This window comes from Coturnix japonica, chromosome 21 (assembly GCF_054131305.1).
Source record: "Coturnix japonica strain WE chromosome 21, WE-NBRP24, whole genome shotgun sequence".
In the NCBI taxonomy this organism is placed as follows: Eukaryota; Metazoa; Chordata; class Aves; order Galliformes; family Phasianidae; genus Coturnix; species Coturnix japonica.
The window spans coordinates 9,747,352-9,762,957 of record NC_140683.1 but is presented as its reverse complement, the minus strand read 5'-3'; the positions used below and the strand labels follow the sequence as shown (position 1 = coordinate 9,762,957).

The 15,606-nt window shown below is 47.9% G+C and overlaps 1 protein-coding gene across 1 annotated transcript; it reads right to left on the bottom strand.

Annotated features, from left to right (window-relative positions):
* Positions 1-744: 744 nt before the first annotated feature.
* On the bottom strand, positions 745-14,834 carry TNFSF15 (TNF superfamily member 15). The gene is made up of 4 exons (XM_015878837.3): positions 14,368-14,834; positions 9,060-9,111; positions 8,666-8,713; positions 745-3,747 (listed from the first exon to the last, which is right to left on the bottom strand). The coding sequence occupies exons 1-4, from the start codon at positions 14,557-14,559 to the stop codon at positions 3,320-3,322; spliced, it is 720 nt and encodes a 239-aa protein (XP_015734323.2). The 5' UTR covers positions 14,560-14,834; the 3' UTR covers positions 745-3,319.
* Between the last annotated feature and the right edge of the window lie 772 nt (positions 14,835-15,606).

Below are 15,606 nucleotides of genomic sequence, written 5' to 3'. Positions count from 1 at the left end.
ACTGAGCTGCCTTTTACAATGTCACTCCTTTTACTCACAAGCTTAAGGTTAAGTAAGGCACGCATACGTGTTGGTAAGATTGGAGCTGTAATCTGTTTGATTTAGATTTACTTACTGAAGAAAAAGAATGCTCATTTACTACCGTACAGATTTTAAAGGGAAAGGAAGCAGTAGGTAGGGGAACTGCTTTAGGAATGTGGGTTATATTTAGTGTTAGTTTTCAGAGCTCAAAGAAATTAGAGAAGAAAAGAATTCCTAAGAACAAATTCTTTTGTTAATAAATATTCATTAAAAAAACAAAACAAAACCAACAATACACAACAAGAAAGCCAACAAAAACCAAAAGTTTCTGTCAATGTTTTTGTACTGAATGGTGCTCAAATGTCTCTTTCTGAAAGATGAAAGGGCTGAATCCAGAAATTGTGCCATTATTTTTAGCTCATGAACACAAACTGCCTTCTTGAAGTTCTTCCTCCAGCCTGGGGAGCTTCTTCCAACTCTCTCAGTTTCACATCCACCCAAAACAAAACGTATTTTCAGCCTGACCGCAGGCTGAAAGGTCACTTGTTGACAAGGCCCCATTTCGTCACCCTCATCCAACTGAAAATGCTGACCTATGGACATTTTCACCACAAACCATTTACATTAAAGAACCTTTTTTTTTTCCTCACCCAATAAGGGTGATTTTTTTTTTATTTATTTTTTTTCTGAGAACGCTTCCATCCTTAATTAGCTTTGGGAAAATCTGATCACCCGCAGCTTGGGTTCAGTCTGCCTGAGACCTTTCCCTCTGAGCCTGACCTCTATTCCCCTTAAGTAGCTTTACCCCAATGCTGTACCATTGGCTTCTGCAGTCAGTGGGCTCACAGCCAGCCCTGCGTGCTCCCTGCTGTACCTGCTGGTCACTGTTACAGAAGCATTATTAGCACTAAGAGGGGGGAAAAAAGGGGGAGAAGTAGAAATTCCCACTGGGGTGGGTGTGCTTGGATTAATCTGCCTGCACTGCTTTAAAACAAGTAGTGCTAGATATGTTACTTTATGCTCTATAAATTGTGCCAGCATGCTAAGAGTGCTAGAAGCTGGTGTATGAGATGGGGTGGGACAGCTTGCAAGGCATGAACTAAAATAAATACCTTTGTGCTATGGCCAATGGAACAAAATAGTCACATCTGTATCTGTTAGAGCAGCAAGAGATCTTGTGCTTGTGGGATTTGTCATCAGAGTACAGCAGGCACAAATTATGTGTCTTGTTATATAGAAAAGGCTCATCATTGCCAAAGCACTCCCTAAAACCTGTAGGTGGGGTATGCATAAATATATATAAACAAACCTGTATATGTACATATACGTATCCCTAGAAGGTTCTTTTACTGTGAGCCAAATACTGCATGCACGACTCCTCTCCCCTAGAACCCATATTAAACATAATTCAGTGCAACAAGCAGTAACGGATGACAGCTACAAATGTAGTCTTTATGGCAATCTGTTCTACAAGCCTATTAAGATTGCATTATGGGCTCATAAGAGCGTTGCATTATCTCATCTCCAGAAATAAAGACCTTTCTGGATTTCTGTAAATGTCTCAGTAAAGCCTGAATTTGCATTTCAACTTTGTCCAAGGATAAACCAAATTTGTCCCATATAACTTCACAGAAGCTTTTCTAACTAGTGGCTGAGAATCCCCTGTCCTGGACAGGTCACTTTTAGTCTCCTCTGTGTGAGATAAAGAATGAATTTTGGTGTGCTGGTCACCCACGTGCCTTTCCTATGGAGGTCCGCAAGAACACAGATCCAATTCTGGGCACACAATGAAGGGATCGGAAGCTTTAAGGATTCAATATGGAGTGGCAAGAAAATGTTTTAGAAAATCTAAAAAAAAAGGGAAAGTTTTCGGGTTTCTTAAAGGAACGAACTTTTCCTGGACTTGTGATTTTACCATATCGCTGCAAAGAGAAAAGCTGGGTATTCCGAGCAGTGGGAAAAGCCCTGCTGAGGTGGTGATGGTGAGCTGCCCTTCCTGGAGAGTAATAGATGGTGCTGGGTGCCTCCCTGGTGCTAACAACGTGCTTCTGGGGCCTGTGTCTGTGGGTGGAAATGTTAGCTAAGCCATCCTGGTAACACTTCTGGCCAAGAAGGAAGAAGCCCAATGGGGAAAGGGAAAAAAGAGGAAGAGCTGCAGAGAGTACAGCCTGGCCACTGGACAGACCCTGCCTGGTAGGGACTCAAGTGAGAGACCACCAAGCAGTGTGTAAAGCCTGACCATACTAAAGCATGACTTGAGTCACTGACGGTGATGTATTTATTGTGGGAGGAGCAGGAAAGCTGGGGAATTTCCCTGAGATAGTAATGTCTATGAGAAAAAGAAGCACGAGATGGGAAGCTAAGCATTCCCAAGCTCTGTAGCTGGCCGTGGCACAATTTGAGCTTCTCTTTGGATCCTATGAGCTTTTGCACAGAGTGCTGGTCACCAGCCTTAACCCAGGCAAAGGATGGGGAGACCTTTGTGCCAGCAGATCACTGTAGCAGTGGTCGCAAAGGATTAGGAGGGCACTGATGACTTTAGTTGCATTTGCTTTGCATGAAGCACAGTGGAAAGCTTCCTGCCCTTTTTTGTTTGCTTGTTTTTTCTCCTTTCCTAATGTTCGGATCTGACAGGGGGGATCCTGCAGTCATGCTGAAACAAAAATGTTTCTGCATGTTCCCTATAAGCTTTAAATGGAGGCGAAAGCCCACACAATGACTTGAGGATCTGTAAACAATATCCTGGAAAATAAAATCAAATCAGGTGGATTCTGCAAAACACATGGTATAATTTTAATCTACTTTACAGGGAAGCTGAAAGTGATTAATTAAGCAGTTAATGATTAATCCGGGCTTTATGTTAGTGCAAAGTACTGAACCATGTTTAAGGAAATTATTAATTGTAATTGCCCTTAAGAATCTGAAGAAAGGTCATGCAAAATTACACTGGAAGTGCTCGAGAATATTTAAAACACTTCTTTTCAGCTGAAATAAATGGTATATTGGAAAAAGAATTAGTGATGCAGCCTGGCCTATTTGTGATAAATATCCCTACCTGACCCATAAAAAAAGGTTCCTCCCCTATATACAGAGCTTTCAAGAATCCCCATCATCCTTGAAGTCTGACTTTCCTTTTTCTGGAGTTTTTTTGGGCTGCTTCCATTCACCCTGCAGCTCCAGCCTTCCCCACCCCTTAATTTAAGGCAGCAGATGAGTGAAGCACAGAGGACAGCACAGAGACCAGCACCCTGACGTGCTACCACCAAACCAGGCCCTCCACAAAGCTGCTACCAGAGACCTACAGTAAAAAGGCACCGAAGAAGGTTTTGTGTTCCTTAGTGTAATCCACCAGCTTGATGTCACTAACGTTGACCATTAGCTTGTCTCCTATCTCTAAGGAAACCACAGCTCCCAGATAAATGGGCTGGAACCAGTTGTTCCTTTCTTCGCTGAGGGTCTTGGTGCTGGTCAGCAGCTGGGTGGGCTCGGGGTAGCTGTCAGTGACTTTAGTGATGATTGCAGTGACAGAACTGGTTTTACTTGAAGTATCACTGGGCCCTCGGAAAGTGACCTGAGCATAGACATAGTAATCCCCAGACACAGGTATCACCAGTGCGTTGCTGGAATAACTCAGGTTGTTCTTGGTAAAGGCCAAGCCTCGCTTGTCTTCCCACTGCAGGATGGGTAGATGTCGTCCCACGGTGCTGGAAGGGTCTTGTTTCTTCACTGCAGGACAGAGAGAGGGAGATGTGTTAGTTTGTTCCAGCTGGAGAAATACAGAATCTTTTCTCCACGGGGCAATAAAAACTCTGGGAGAGAAATCCTCTTCCTTTATAGCCAGTCAGCTGCAGGCCAACTGTTGAGAGCTACTTTGGGAGGCTGCCCATAGGATCTGATCCAGATCTGAGCAACCAAAAAGCCAAAACCAAAGTTGGAGAACCTCCGTTGGAGCATGCTGCCCACAGGGCTTGGTTACAGCCCTTGGTGTCCTAGGTGACAGGGCATCCCAAATGATGGGACTGTCCTTCCCAAAGGCTCTCACTGCAGGGTAGGACATGTAGCTTTAGCCTATGAAGGTTTGGAGCGCTCTCACCCACCTGCAAAGCATCAACTGTTCTTAAATGAAAGCAGTGCTGGGCCAGTTGTACAGCTGTCTACATGCCTGCATCTAATGGCTCAGAATAGCAGTCAGAGACATGAGAGCAATGTCTCCATGAGTAGTGATGCCACAGTATCTGCGTTTGTGCCACAGTGGTGCTAACTGAGGACAACAGGCTCTTTTTGATTGCAGAAGCCTCACAATGATCATTGTGGTCTATTACTAAGAGCCTTGAATTCTTCCTGCCATGTTGCTTCTGGAGGTTGGAGATGAGGTTTGTCAGCCACCACATTGAGGTTTGCTGGCTGGGTGCTGCACTGAGATCTTCTGCTATACAACTCCCTTTCCTTTACCACCGTCCTTCAGTTTCACCATAGAGCTAGAAAACCCCACTGTGCTTTAAAACACACGCTAACAAAGGGACATGCTGCAATAAAACCCATTTTTAACTCTGTTTTGAAAACGTTTGGGACAGAACACTAAGCTTGGTGTTATCTTCAGCTTTACTTCAGACAGAACAACTAACAAACAGAAACGCTCTTGTGGTTAACCAATGACAAACAGAGCTCCAATCCATCCCCAGCACGGTCTGGTCTAAGCAGAGGATCTAAGCTCAGGATGCAGGGGGAAGAACCAGGGAGCAGCTTTCATGAGCTTAAGTTAATGCTTAAGGTCAATTATGATTCAGCATTTGGGGATAGGGTGCGTGTGCACAGGCAGGGAAGCAAACTGAAGGCGGATGAGCTTAGAAATACTCTTGGCAATGTCTATTAGGTTTATCCTGGGGGAAATGAGATTCAGGAAAACAAATACCCTCAGCCCTCTGTGACATCCTTTTTTTTCCCCTGTTTTCTGCCAATAGATAACCCGTACGAAAACAAGCTGCTGTTAGGAGTGCAATTTCTTGCATATTCTCCGAGTAGCACAACAAAATAATGGCTTTTTTCCCAGCCTGACTGTCAGTGCTCGGAAAAATTAAATCCCTCTATCCTTTCCCAGAAGGCAAAGCACGTGGAGCATTTCTTTGCTGGAAGATGATAGACGGGGAGTGTGATAGCAAGCCAAGCTAAAATACAGAAGTATTATAAAGCAGGTGAGGCTTAGAGGAAGGGAACTTGGCTTGATATAGAAAGAGAGGAGCAAAAGAAAGCAAAATGGTCTGTGTCCTTGTCTGCCTTGGGGCCTGGCAAACACTAATGCAGCACTGGGGTCATTGTGGTTTAGTAAGGTCTCTCTGAGATAGGGTGGTGGCAGAGGAAATCTGGTCTGAGATGGGGAAGAGCAGAAAAGATGAAAATTACGAGTTTTGGGCTCTTTTCCATCTTGGGTAGTTTGGGAAAAAATGGAGGAGAAGCTTCATGAGAAATATGTTTGTTTTACGTATCCAATGATGCATTGAAGGTGTCAGTGACACTCAATTCTTCAGTGTTTTTAATAACTATGAAGCATCTTGTATCAAGTACATCATTTCATAACTCCTGAAATGAGGCAGTTCTAATCTTGATGGCTCTACCATTCCTTTTAGGTTAAAACTCACTATATTGACACTCTCCATTTTCAAGCTGGTCAAATTTTCCCATGATTTAGAGATATATCAGGAAAGATGCGTGTTGAAGTGCATTGGAATATTGTACGGCTCCTTTTCTAGCACAGCCAGACTTGTCACTCGTTTATTTCTTAAATATATGGAGCTGCACTTCCTGCAAATACACATCTTATGCTAATCCTTCAAGTAAATAAAATCTGCTTTCACTATGGGATTTACTGCTGCAGTTCCTCCAAGTTTCCCTTTCACTTTTGTTTTCAATTCTTCTTTTTTCTTTTTCTTTTCTTTTGGCATCTCTTAGACATAAAATTTCTTCTCTTTTCCTAAAATCCCTTCTGGTTTAGTCACTTGCTGGGGATTCCCTGTCACTTGGTTGCGTTGGTGGCATGCTGGTGAACTTGTGGGGTTTCTACAGTTCATAGCCCTCACTGGTGACACTGAAACACACCAGGAGATGAGGGTCTTTGTCTCCTGCATAGCTCAGGTCTTGTGCTGCATGAGTTGCAAAGCACAGAGCCTACAGGGTCTGTGTTGTTCAAGACATGTAATAACTGACCTTAAAATGACCAACAGCCAAGTGGAGTCAAGAAGTTATTATCTACCCAGACTGAGTGAGGTGTTCAATAGCATCGCAGCACAATGAGTGCTGGACAGGCTCTGGGTGGGTGCCTGTAACACACTTCATCCAGCCATGCCATGCCATCCCATACAGGCACTGGTTTGCCTCCTGACCTGAAGCCCCATAAGGGCTGTGGGGATGGTGATGGTCAGCACCAACTCTGAACTAATACATGGGACACAGTGAGGGTGGGGAAAAGCCCCAGCTGGGGTTCACACTGAGTGTTCTTCACCAGCAGACAGGGAGAGGAGGTCTCAGTGTCAGTATGGGTGAGTCCAAGCTGCTCTGTGTATTTTCCAGAGGCCAAGAACAGGTGAAGAAACTTTCATAAAGGAACAGAGATCCAAACATTGAGTCATCCCACTACTGCTAATTCAGTGGTGCATTCCCACATGAAGCACTCTGGTTAGTTCTCATTCCTCTCATTCTGCTCTTACATTTAAAACATATGTTCCTAAACCCAGAAGGGGGGCAGCTGGAGCTCCGGAGAAGGATCTGCCACAAGGAAGGGCACCTAGTCTGCTATCTAAATAGTGAACCATGCACCTGAAGTGGGGGAACGTACAAAAGATCTGAAGAATAATGATTCCCTTTTTCACTTTCTCTGCACAAGTTGTGGTTTTGGAGAAATAAAGACCAGAAAACAGGCAGGAAATTATTATATAACAAGTTTAGAACAACGCCAAAGGCTTCTGCACTGAGCTCAGGAAATCATTGCTGCAGGGTGCAGAAAAAGCAAAAGAGAAGTGCTGGAACCCAGCATAAAAGCTTAAAGTTCTTGGAAGCCTGGTTTCCTGGTGGCTCAGTGGCACAGCAGCCTGGTTGTAGCCTTCAGCTCAGGCTCCCGACTCTATTATGCACAGAAAAGGAGTGAGAAAATACCCTTTGCTTTTTCCTTCTCTTAAATAATATTGATGGGGTTGAGGCAGGAGACAGACCCCATCCCAGTGCACTGCTCAGGAGTGATGGTGAAGGAGTTGCAAACATAGGCCTGATGAAATTTGAAGCAAATTGTTGGGTGCTTCCCTGTGACAGCTGGACTTTTGTGCAACCCGGGGAAGTTCCCATCAGCAAAGCAACGCTTTGGCTGCAATTGTGAGTCAGCTGCACTAAGAGAGCCTCCTGGTCTTGGTCATGTGGAGATGTGGGAAACAAATGGACCTATATTAGCAGCCAAAGTCCTTCTGCAGACCTGAGGGAATGACATGGAGCTGTCAGGGGAAGGTCAGGAGGGGTTGGGGAATGGCTGTGCCACAAAGGGCAGCGGGCACAGCCCTGGAGCTCAGGGAGCTCTGGAACACTGCTCTCAGCCATAGGGTTGGGTGGTGCTGTGTGGAGCTGGGTTGGGCTCAGTCATCCCTGTGTGTCCCTTTCAACTCAGGATATTCTGTGGTTCTGTGATCCCATGTATTCTGAGCAGTTCTATCCGCCTGTGTGTAGAAAGGGTTGGGACGTAGGAGTGTATTAGGAAGGAGCTTGTGGGTTAGGGAAAGTAAACTATGGTGGTTGACAAATCAGCCCTAAAGCACTGATAAGCCTTTGCATACACGTGTTAAGCCTCGTGGAACTTCTTGCATGCTTCAAGTTACTACAGTGCTCCCCTGGGACAACACACGGGGTACTGAGGAAGCCTCTGCAGTGAGATATATGTTCAGGAGGTATAAATTGTCTTAGTGAACATAAGGGGGGAGCTCAGAGCAGATGGAGCTTTTCCGCTCTTAGTCCCATCCACTCAGGAAACCACAAACCTTTTCTTCAGTTGTTATTCCCTAAGTTCCCTTCAATGTGGTGACAGCCCCAGCTTCAGTGCTGAGGTGGTGATGTTTTGAGATGGCATCTTCCTAACAGACACAAGCTGAGAGGTTCAGCTGCATACAGCTCTTCCCTTGGTTGCTCCAATGCACGTTACATACGACTTCACCAAAACCAGGAAGCTATTGATGGGAATGTGGTGTGTGTGGCTTCAGGTTGGACTTGTAAAAAAAATAAGTACCCTAAAACCAGCCTTAATCAGTCTTATTTTACTCCCAAACTGGTAGATCTTCCTAAATCACAGCTCGCCTGGGCTCTTCCCACCAAAGCAGACTCAGCAAATCACTAACATGGCAGGCATCACTAAAGCTCAGTTACAGGAACCCAAGTGCTCACACAACAACAGCAACAGCCCAGAGAAGTGGCAGTGTTTGCCAGCTGCCTCCTCTGTGTGCCCTTTCCTATTAACACTGCTGTGGTAAATCTGCTGTGGTCAATGTGGCAAAGCTGGTGACTTCTTCCCCTGCATCTTGCAGCTTGATCCTATCAGACCCGTATAAACCACGGTTGTTGCACTGCAACAGCTGTAAGACCCGAAGGAAACAGTCTGGTTTCGAACAAGCATTACCTGTCAGGTGTGCTCGTGGCTTCTCGGCACTGGGAAGCATGTCTGTAACTGAGGGAAAGAGAGAAAAAAGGTGTAAGTTTGTGCAGGGGAGGTGTGAGGGATGCATTCATAGGCTCCCAAAGCCACACTTCAGCCCACTAAGGGAACTATGTGCTGGGAAGTGTGAGCCCACCCTGGGCTAGAGCTGGCTCTATCGGGTTGGGAGTGCTCGTCCCTCGCTATGGCCCCAGCTGTACCCATCTCCCCACATCCTGTGACCCTGCCCAGCCCTGACATGCTTGGATCCTCCTGGTGAGGGCAGGCAGGGAGCTGTTTGCCCCAGGGACCGAGGCAGCAGTTGCAAAACCTCAGCAAACAAAAACAGTGGGGATGGGAAGAGGGCTGGCACACTTACCAGCAGCTACTGCTCGCTGCTTCAGAAAGTGAGAGCTCCTCTCCTCTACGACCTGCAAGAGAGACACACAGGCAGTTAGCTCCAGGGTTCCTGCACCATGTCCAGTTTGCATACCCATCAAAACAGGAGATGGTTCACTGATATCCTCCACCTCAGTTAAAGCCTTTATGTAAAAGGACAAGCCCCGACAGAGCTTTGCTTTAGTGCAAGAGTTTCTTACTGTTTGCTCAAAGCCACCCACATCTCAGGCAGATGATGCTGTGCTGGCTGTGTTCAGCTCATGGGTTGGACAAACCCCTTGCAGGGCTGGAGGAGCACTGAAGGTAAGGACCATCACTCCAGTGCCTCCATAAAGCAGTGCTGGAGCATTGCTACCTGGCAGCTGCTGTCTCTCCATCTGTGCATTGAATTGCAGCAAGCAGCACAGCATGAGATGCTCTTCCCTGCTTCAAACATCTGCATGGTGCATTTGAAACAGCAGTAAAGAGAGTAAAGAGTTGTAAAGAGGTAAAGAGTAAAGAGGTGTGCCATCTACAGACCTGCAGCTTCCCTTCTGCATTATTTCAGGCTGCAAGTCTACTGCTTGGGCATGTCTTGAACTGTGGGGAGCCCAAGGCAAGACAGGGCTATTTCACATTGGTTTGCACCTTAAACCTTCCCCAGCTCACCCCCTGTCAGGCTCCCATGGCTCCTCATTGGGAGCCAGCCCTCCTCCAGCAGCTTGGAAAGCAGCGTAGCCACAGGGGGAAGGAAGGAGCTGCGGGATGCTGGCTCTGCATCCCAGGGATATGGGGAGCATCATCCATTGTGCTTGTGCCAGGCACTGTGCTTGGCAATGTGATGCTGCACTGTCATTGGAAGCAAGTGGTTAAGGGAATGCAGTCAGCCAGGGGCTGCCCGCTGGGGTATGTTGTGCACTATGGGCTGATGCAATAAATACATTCGCTCTGAGGTGCCTCCTGCTTGCTGGCCCTTCCATGGCACACAGCCACAGCCTTCCTGATGGGAAGCATGAGGTCAGTGTGAGGATTTCCCTCCAGCACTCCCATGCTTTTGGCCAGATGCACATGCACAGAATTTACAGCTGTAAAGAAGCATTTTATGCAACCTCTGGTTGTTTCCAGATGGACACTCCAGAGCAGCAGGTAGGGCACTGTGCTGCATGGTGTCAATGTGTTCTTTGTGTGGCAAAGGTGGAGTTTGCTCCTGACTGTGCTGGTCGATAAGGGCACAAACCTCAATTGACACATAAATACTTCAGAATGCTGCATGATAGCCTGGTATTAGCAATACTTGTGCTGCTGATGTACACTGGGAGTGTGGATGAGATGCATAAAGAGCTTTCAGGAAGGAGGAGGTGAGGGAAAGCCAAGCAGTACGAGGCAGTAGAGAAACCACACAATTAGCATTTTTCTCTGTTCTCCCTTCTTGCTTAGATGTGCTTCTGTAAAGTTCACTGAATGGCCACAATTTTCCCTTTGGTTACAGCAGAGAAAATGTAAGCAGCATTGAGCAACTTTGAAAATCCCGCCCTACAGCTGAGCTGGGAGCAAAAGGGCATCTCCAGCACCTATAGTAACCCTGACAGCTGCAGTATCCAAGACTCCACCACTACCCAAAGCACTGCAGCATTTACATCTAAAGCCCAGGAGGAGGTCAAACACAAAACATCCCCTTTGCACCTCAAGGAAGGGCTGGGGTTGTCCAGGAGAACTGCCTGGGAAAGGCAGCCTGGTACTGGAGGGTGGGGGGATTCATCAGCCAAACATCCCCAGCTCCATTTTTAGCACAAGGTACAATTTCATGGCAGGTCCCTGCATGGCACATATGGTGCTTGCATTCGGTTTTGCTCAACCCAGGGGTGCTGTGTGGCCTGAGCAGTTGGGCAAAGACTGTCCCTAATGCTGGGTGCATTTTGGCTGGGCTGTGGTATATGCTGGCTGTTCTGTCCATGAGGACCATAAGCTTCAAACAACAGCTTTATGGCTTTTAGAAGAGTCCCCCGCACCCAGGACATGGCACAAGGCTCCCTGCTGCTCCCCGGGCAACCCTCCATCCCTATGGATCAGGAAGATATTTTGAATCACAGAGTCACTATGGCTGGAAAAGACCACTAAGATCAACTAGTCCAAACATCAACCTATGCACACTACCCTCAGTGTGACATAAACCCTTTCCTTGAAAACCTGCAGGGATGGTGACTCTACCACCTCCTTGGGGTTCTCCTTCCCACTTGGGCAAGCCATTAGGGCATCTGGCTCTGCATGGGTTACAGATCTGCCAATCCTATTCTGATCTTTGCTGCTTCATCCTTTTGGACTACAGGATGGGAACCCAGGCTGAGCTGCTCCTGTACTGTAGAGCCTGGTTTCAGACTGAAACCTGACTGGTTTCAGATTGAACCTCCCTTGTGCCCTGCTTCTGGTCCTGCCACGCTATTGTTGCCACCAGCACAAGCTCAAGTACCAATATTTGCAGGGCAGGTCTTGACTTTCAGCCTTATGGAGCAAGTGGACTGAGTTGCAAGGATGGATGGAGATGCTCTCCTGGCTTCCTCTCACTGGATCTATGCATTCAGATTGAAACTTGGCTTTCCTTCAGGAAAGGATGCCCTGCAGCCTTTTATCATTTCCTGCTAATAGCCCAAACTGTGTCAGTGCTTAGAGAACCCTATTTCCTCACCTTGCTTTGTCTTGAAGAACGAAAGAAAGTGATTTCTACTTGCAGCGGGGAAGCTGCGTGTGAGCCTGGAAGGTGTCCAGGGAACCCATCATCAGGCCTCGGTTACTCATACAAGACACAGCTCACCACAAGAAAGAGAAGCGGTGGTTTGCACGTGTTGCTGTGATGACATAACCTACCCTGCTCTTCCCTAAAAGGGGCACTTCCTGAGGAAAAGGTGAGCTGATGTCCCTTCCGAGGTGAGTGTGACACCACGAGCACCCACACAGGAGCTGAGATGAACAACCGTCTCACCCTGCAGCCGCAGAGGCACACCCCGCTTGCACAACCCTTCCCATCCTCCTTGCACCAGGAAGGACGGGTTCAGGGATTTACTACGTCTGCTCCTCACCCGTTTTGCTGCACCAGTCCCTCCCACTTGGTGCTGGAGCTGTGGCCCAGGACTGGCCTGAATGCAGCGGAAAAAGATAATCCTGCGTGGGCTGAGCTCTGGTCCTGCAGCACCGAGAGGGCTCCTCCTGTGAGCTGCAAGGGTCAGTGAATGGACTCATGTCTGCTGCAAAGCAGGGCCAGCCCACCTGCTTCCAGTGTGTGCCCAGCCAACTATCCATCAGCACACCAAGGTCCCTTTCCATCACACAGCTTTCCAGCCACTCCTCCTGAAGCCTGTAGGGTTGCCTGGGGTTTCTGTGACCAAGATGCAGGACATGCCCCCTCCCAGCTGAGTCCTCTATTAATGTGATGTGAGAAGAAGGCATTCTGCAGCAACACAATTATAATCCTACAAACGCAGCTGGATACACAAAAACACCTGGGTTGCAGACATGCTGAGCTCAGAGGGGTGAACACCAAGCAGACAAACCCACCCCGTGCACTGTGCTGCTGGACAAAGCTGGTGACACACTCAGAGTTTGGAAGAATGAATGGAAAGCTCAATAAATGCAGCACGGTGCTGCCAGGCACACCCCCACCCAGCCTGGCATTGGTACCGTGGGCACACAGCCAGCCCCGATGCTTTCCCTGCCTCAATGGGACGTGCAAAGGTTGCAAAGCAACTGATCAGCTCATTGCATCACTGTGGGATTATTACATGCTAATTCAGTGCATGTGCATAGAAGTACATGCTTGTGGAGGGCATGTATAGGCTAGAGCAAACCTAATGGCTTACATTGCACTTTTCCTCTTATGAAAACAAACCCTCTCACAAACACTTTTCTCCACTGACTCTGCCAGCAGAACCAGGAACACGCTATTCTACCTAACAGCTTGCGTTCTATCATTCATTCATTCTATTACTCTTTAAGGTCATCTCAGGAACTGAACTGTTCTGCTTGGAACCTCAGGTTGGGAAGAGAAAGAACAACGAGACAACCCTAAATGCCTTCTCACTGCATGCACCCACTCCATAAGTAGCAGCAGGAGGGTCAGCACAGCAATGAGCTCTTCCACACATGCAAGAAATCAGCACGTTTAGCAGTATGAGGTACTGTGCCAGGGATTGCACCTCCTGCCCTGGGTGCAAAGTTAACGTGGAAGATGCTGCACAAGAAGCTGCCTCTGCTTGGGCACAAACTCAGGTTCAAAGCAGGGCCAGCACTTTTCCATGCAGCCAAACAAGCAGAGGCGCAGAGCTGCGGGCGCAGCTGTCAGACTGTCTAAATATACGCAAGCAAAATGTTTGCTGCATCCAGAATTTACCCTCGAGGCCACTTATTAGCACTGCTTTCTTCTGCTTGTTCCTAAGTGAGCGCATGACGAGCAGGCTAATTGAGTGAGGAATTTCAGACCTGTAGCTAACATTCCTTCAAACCTTCATCCTTCAGAGCTATATGCGTGTGTTCTTCTACCATAGGGCAGTCCTGATAGATTTATAGCATAGAATGGAAAGAAGCACTTGCAGGCTGGCACAAGCAGGAGTGGGGCAGCACAGAAGAGTATTAGTGCTGACTATCTTGGCCAGCCCAGGAGCAAAGAGAGCTCAGCTGAGAAGTTACCCAGATGAAGAGAAACCTTTGATGGGGAGCAAATCACACAGTGGGAAATACAGAGTCAGGCTCCATAGTTGTCCCAAATAGTATCTGAGCAGGGCTAAATGTTAATAATGTATAAGAGCTGCTGCTGTCTGCCTAGTGATGTACTATGGGCACTGACCCACTGACATCAGCATTTGGTCAGCAGATGTTTGCTGAAATAGGACATGGGAGGGGAAGTCTCAGAGCTAATCAGATAGGAGGGAGGAAAGTGAGTATCAAAATCTGGTTGAAATTAGTGAAGAGACACAGATTTCAACCAAATAGAGCTATCCCTTATAACAGTTTCAAGCAGCATGCCAACAAAAGTTTTAAAGGCATATCTTGTACTGTGACCTCAGTGAAATAAAGACGAGAGGAGCAGGGACCAAGGAAACAACAGATATATCCCATCAGACAGGCTCTGCACGAGGATGTAACAAAGCGCTTCTTTCCTTCCCATAAACACAATAAACTCAAAGAGTGAGCCAGGCCCAGAAAGATAACAAAAAAAAAACAACCCCAAACCAACCTAACAACAATACACAACGACAAGGGGAGAGGTGGGACCCCACTCTGCAGCAGGGTGGAGGTATGTATATATGGCAGTGCCTTACCTGGGGGCAGGAGGTGGGTGCTCGCAGGTTCCCAGCCAGCAGGTACGCGATGGGCAGCGCCAGCAGCAGCACGGCCAGCAGGCAGAACAGCACGGCACAGCGCATCCTCTTCAGGTCCTCCCTGATGTTCATCCTTGAGGTTTGGCCGGTCACCGAAGCCTCCTCCAGGGTTATATCAGCCCTGTGATCCATGCCGGCAATTGGTTTACGAGCTGCCTGTGAGCCTGGCAACGGCTAAACCTCCTCTGCCTTCTACCCTGCATGGAGACCCCCATTAAATAAGAGCTGCCCGGAGTGTGGGAAGGCACCGACACACACACACCCTCCCTCCCGAGGAATGCACCGCCTACAATAGAAACCTAGCTCAGGGAAGGGAGCACCGCGGCTCCCCGAGCTCCCCGGGATGCCTGCCGCCTGCCTCTGCCTTTTTTTCCCCTCGCCGTGCAGGAGGAAGCTAGGAAAGTCCCAGTGGGTGGAACCAGGATAAACTCCGCTGCCGGGCTGGATGAGCTTGAAAGCTTTTTCCACGTGGCGAAGGGAACGTGAAACCAATGGGAGGGAAAGTGAGAAGCGAAGGGGGGAGCGTGAGGGCGAGCGGCCGTGGCAAGGTTTCAGCATGGACAGGAAAGGGAAGTGATGCAGGGAAGGCGAGGGGCTGCAAGGAGCATCGAGGAGGGGTCCTAGACCCTGATATATGGTTTAGCTCTCAGGTGTTGGAAGGATGCTACAGGTTGGTTCCATGCACCTTTTGCAGCAGGCAGCCAGGGGTCAGGCCCAGATAGCGGTGCCTTCATCACCGTGCTCTCATAGGAGTCTGCTTCCAGTGCTTGGAAAGAGGAAAGCTGGGAATTCATTGCAGCTGGGGGAATGCTTTGAAGATGGCATGTCATCCTGCTGTGCTGATAGCGGCTGTCCCAGACAGAAGGGTGCTGCACAGCGTGATTCAGACAAGGATGCTCCAGCAGCAGCTCCTGCTGCTCTCAGATGGCCTCTGTGTGCCACATTGCAGGACATGATGGAGATGGGGTGCTCAGGACTGAGCCAAAGTTGAGAAATGGGAAGGTTTCCCTACAGCAGCGTTGTCTCCTCAAAACTGAAACGGTCGCACATGCTGATGTGTGGAAACTGCTTCTTTTCCCCACAGTGTGGATTCTTCTTTCCTTTTTTTTATCAGTGAGAGAGCATTAAGTTTTGGTTCCCACCATCTTCTACAATTAGAAAATGTTGCAGAGTTTTGTC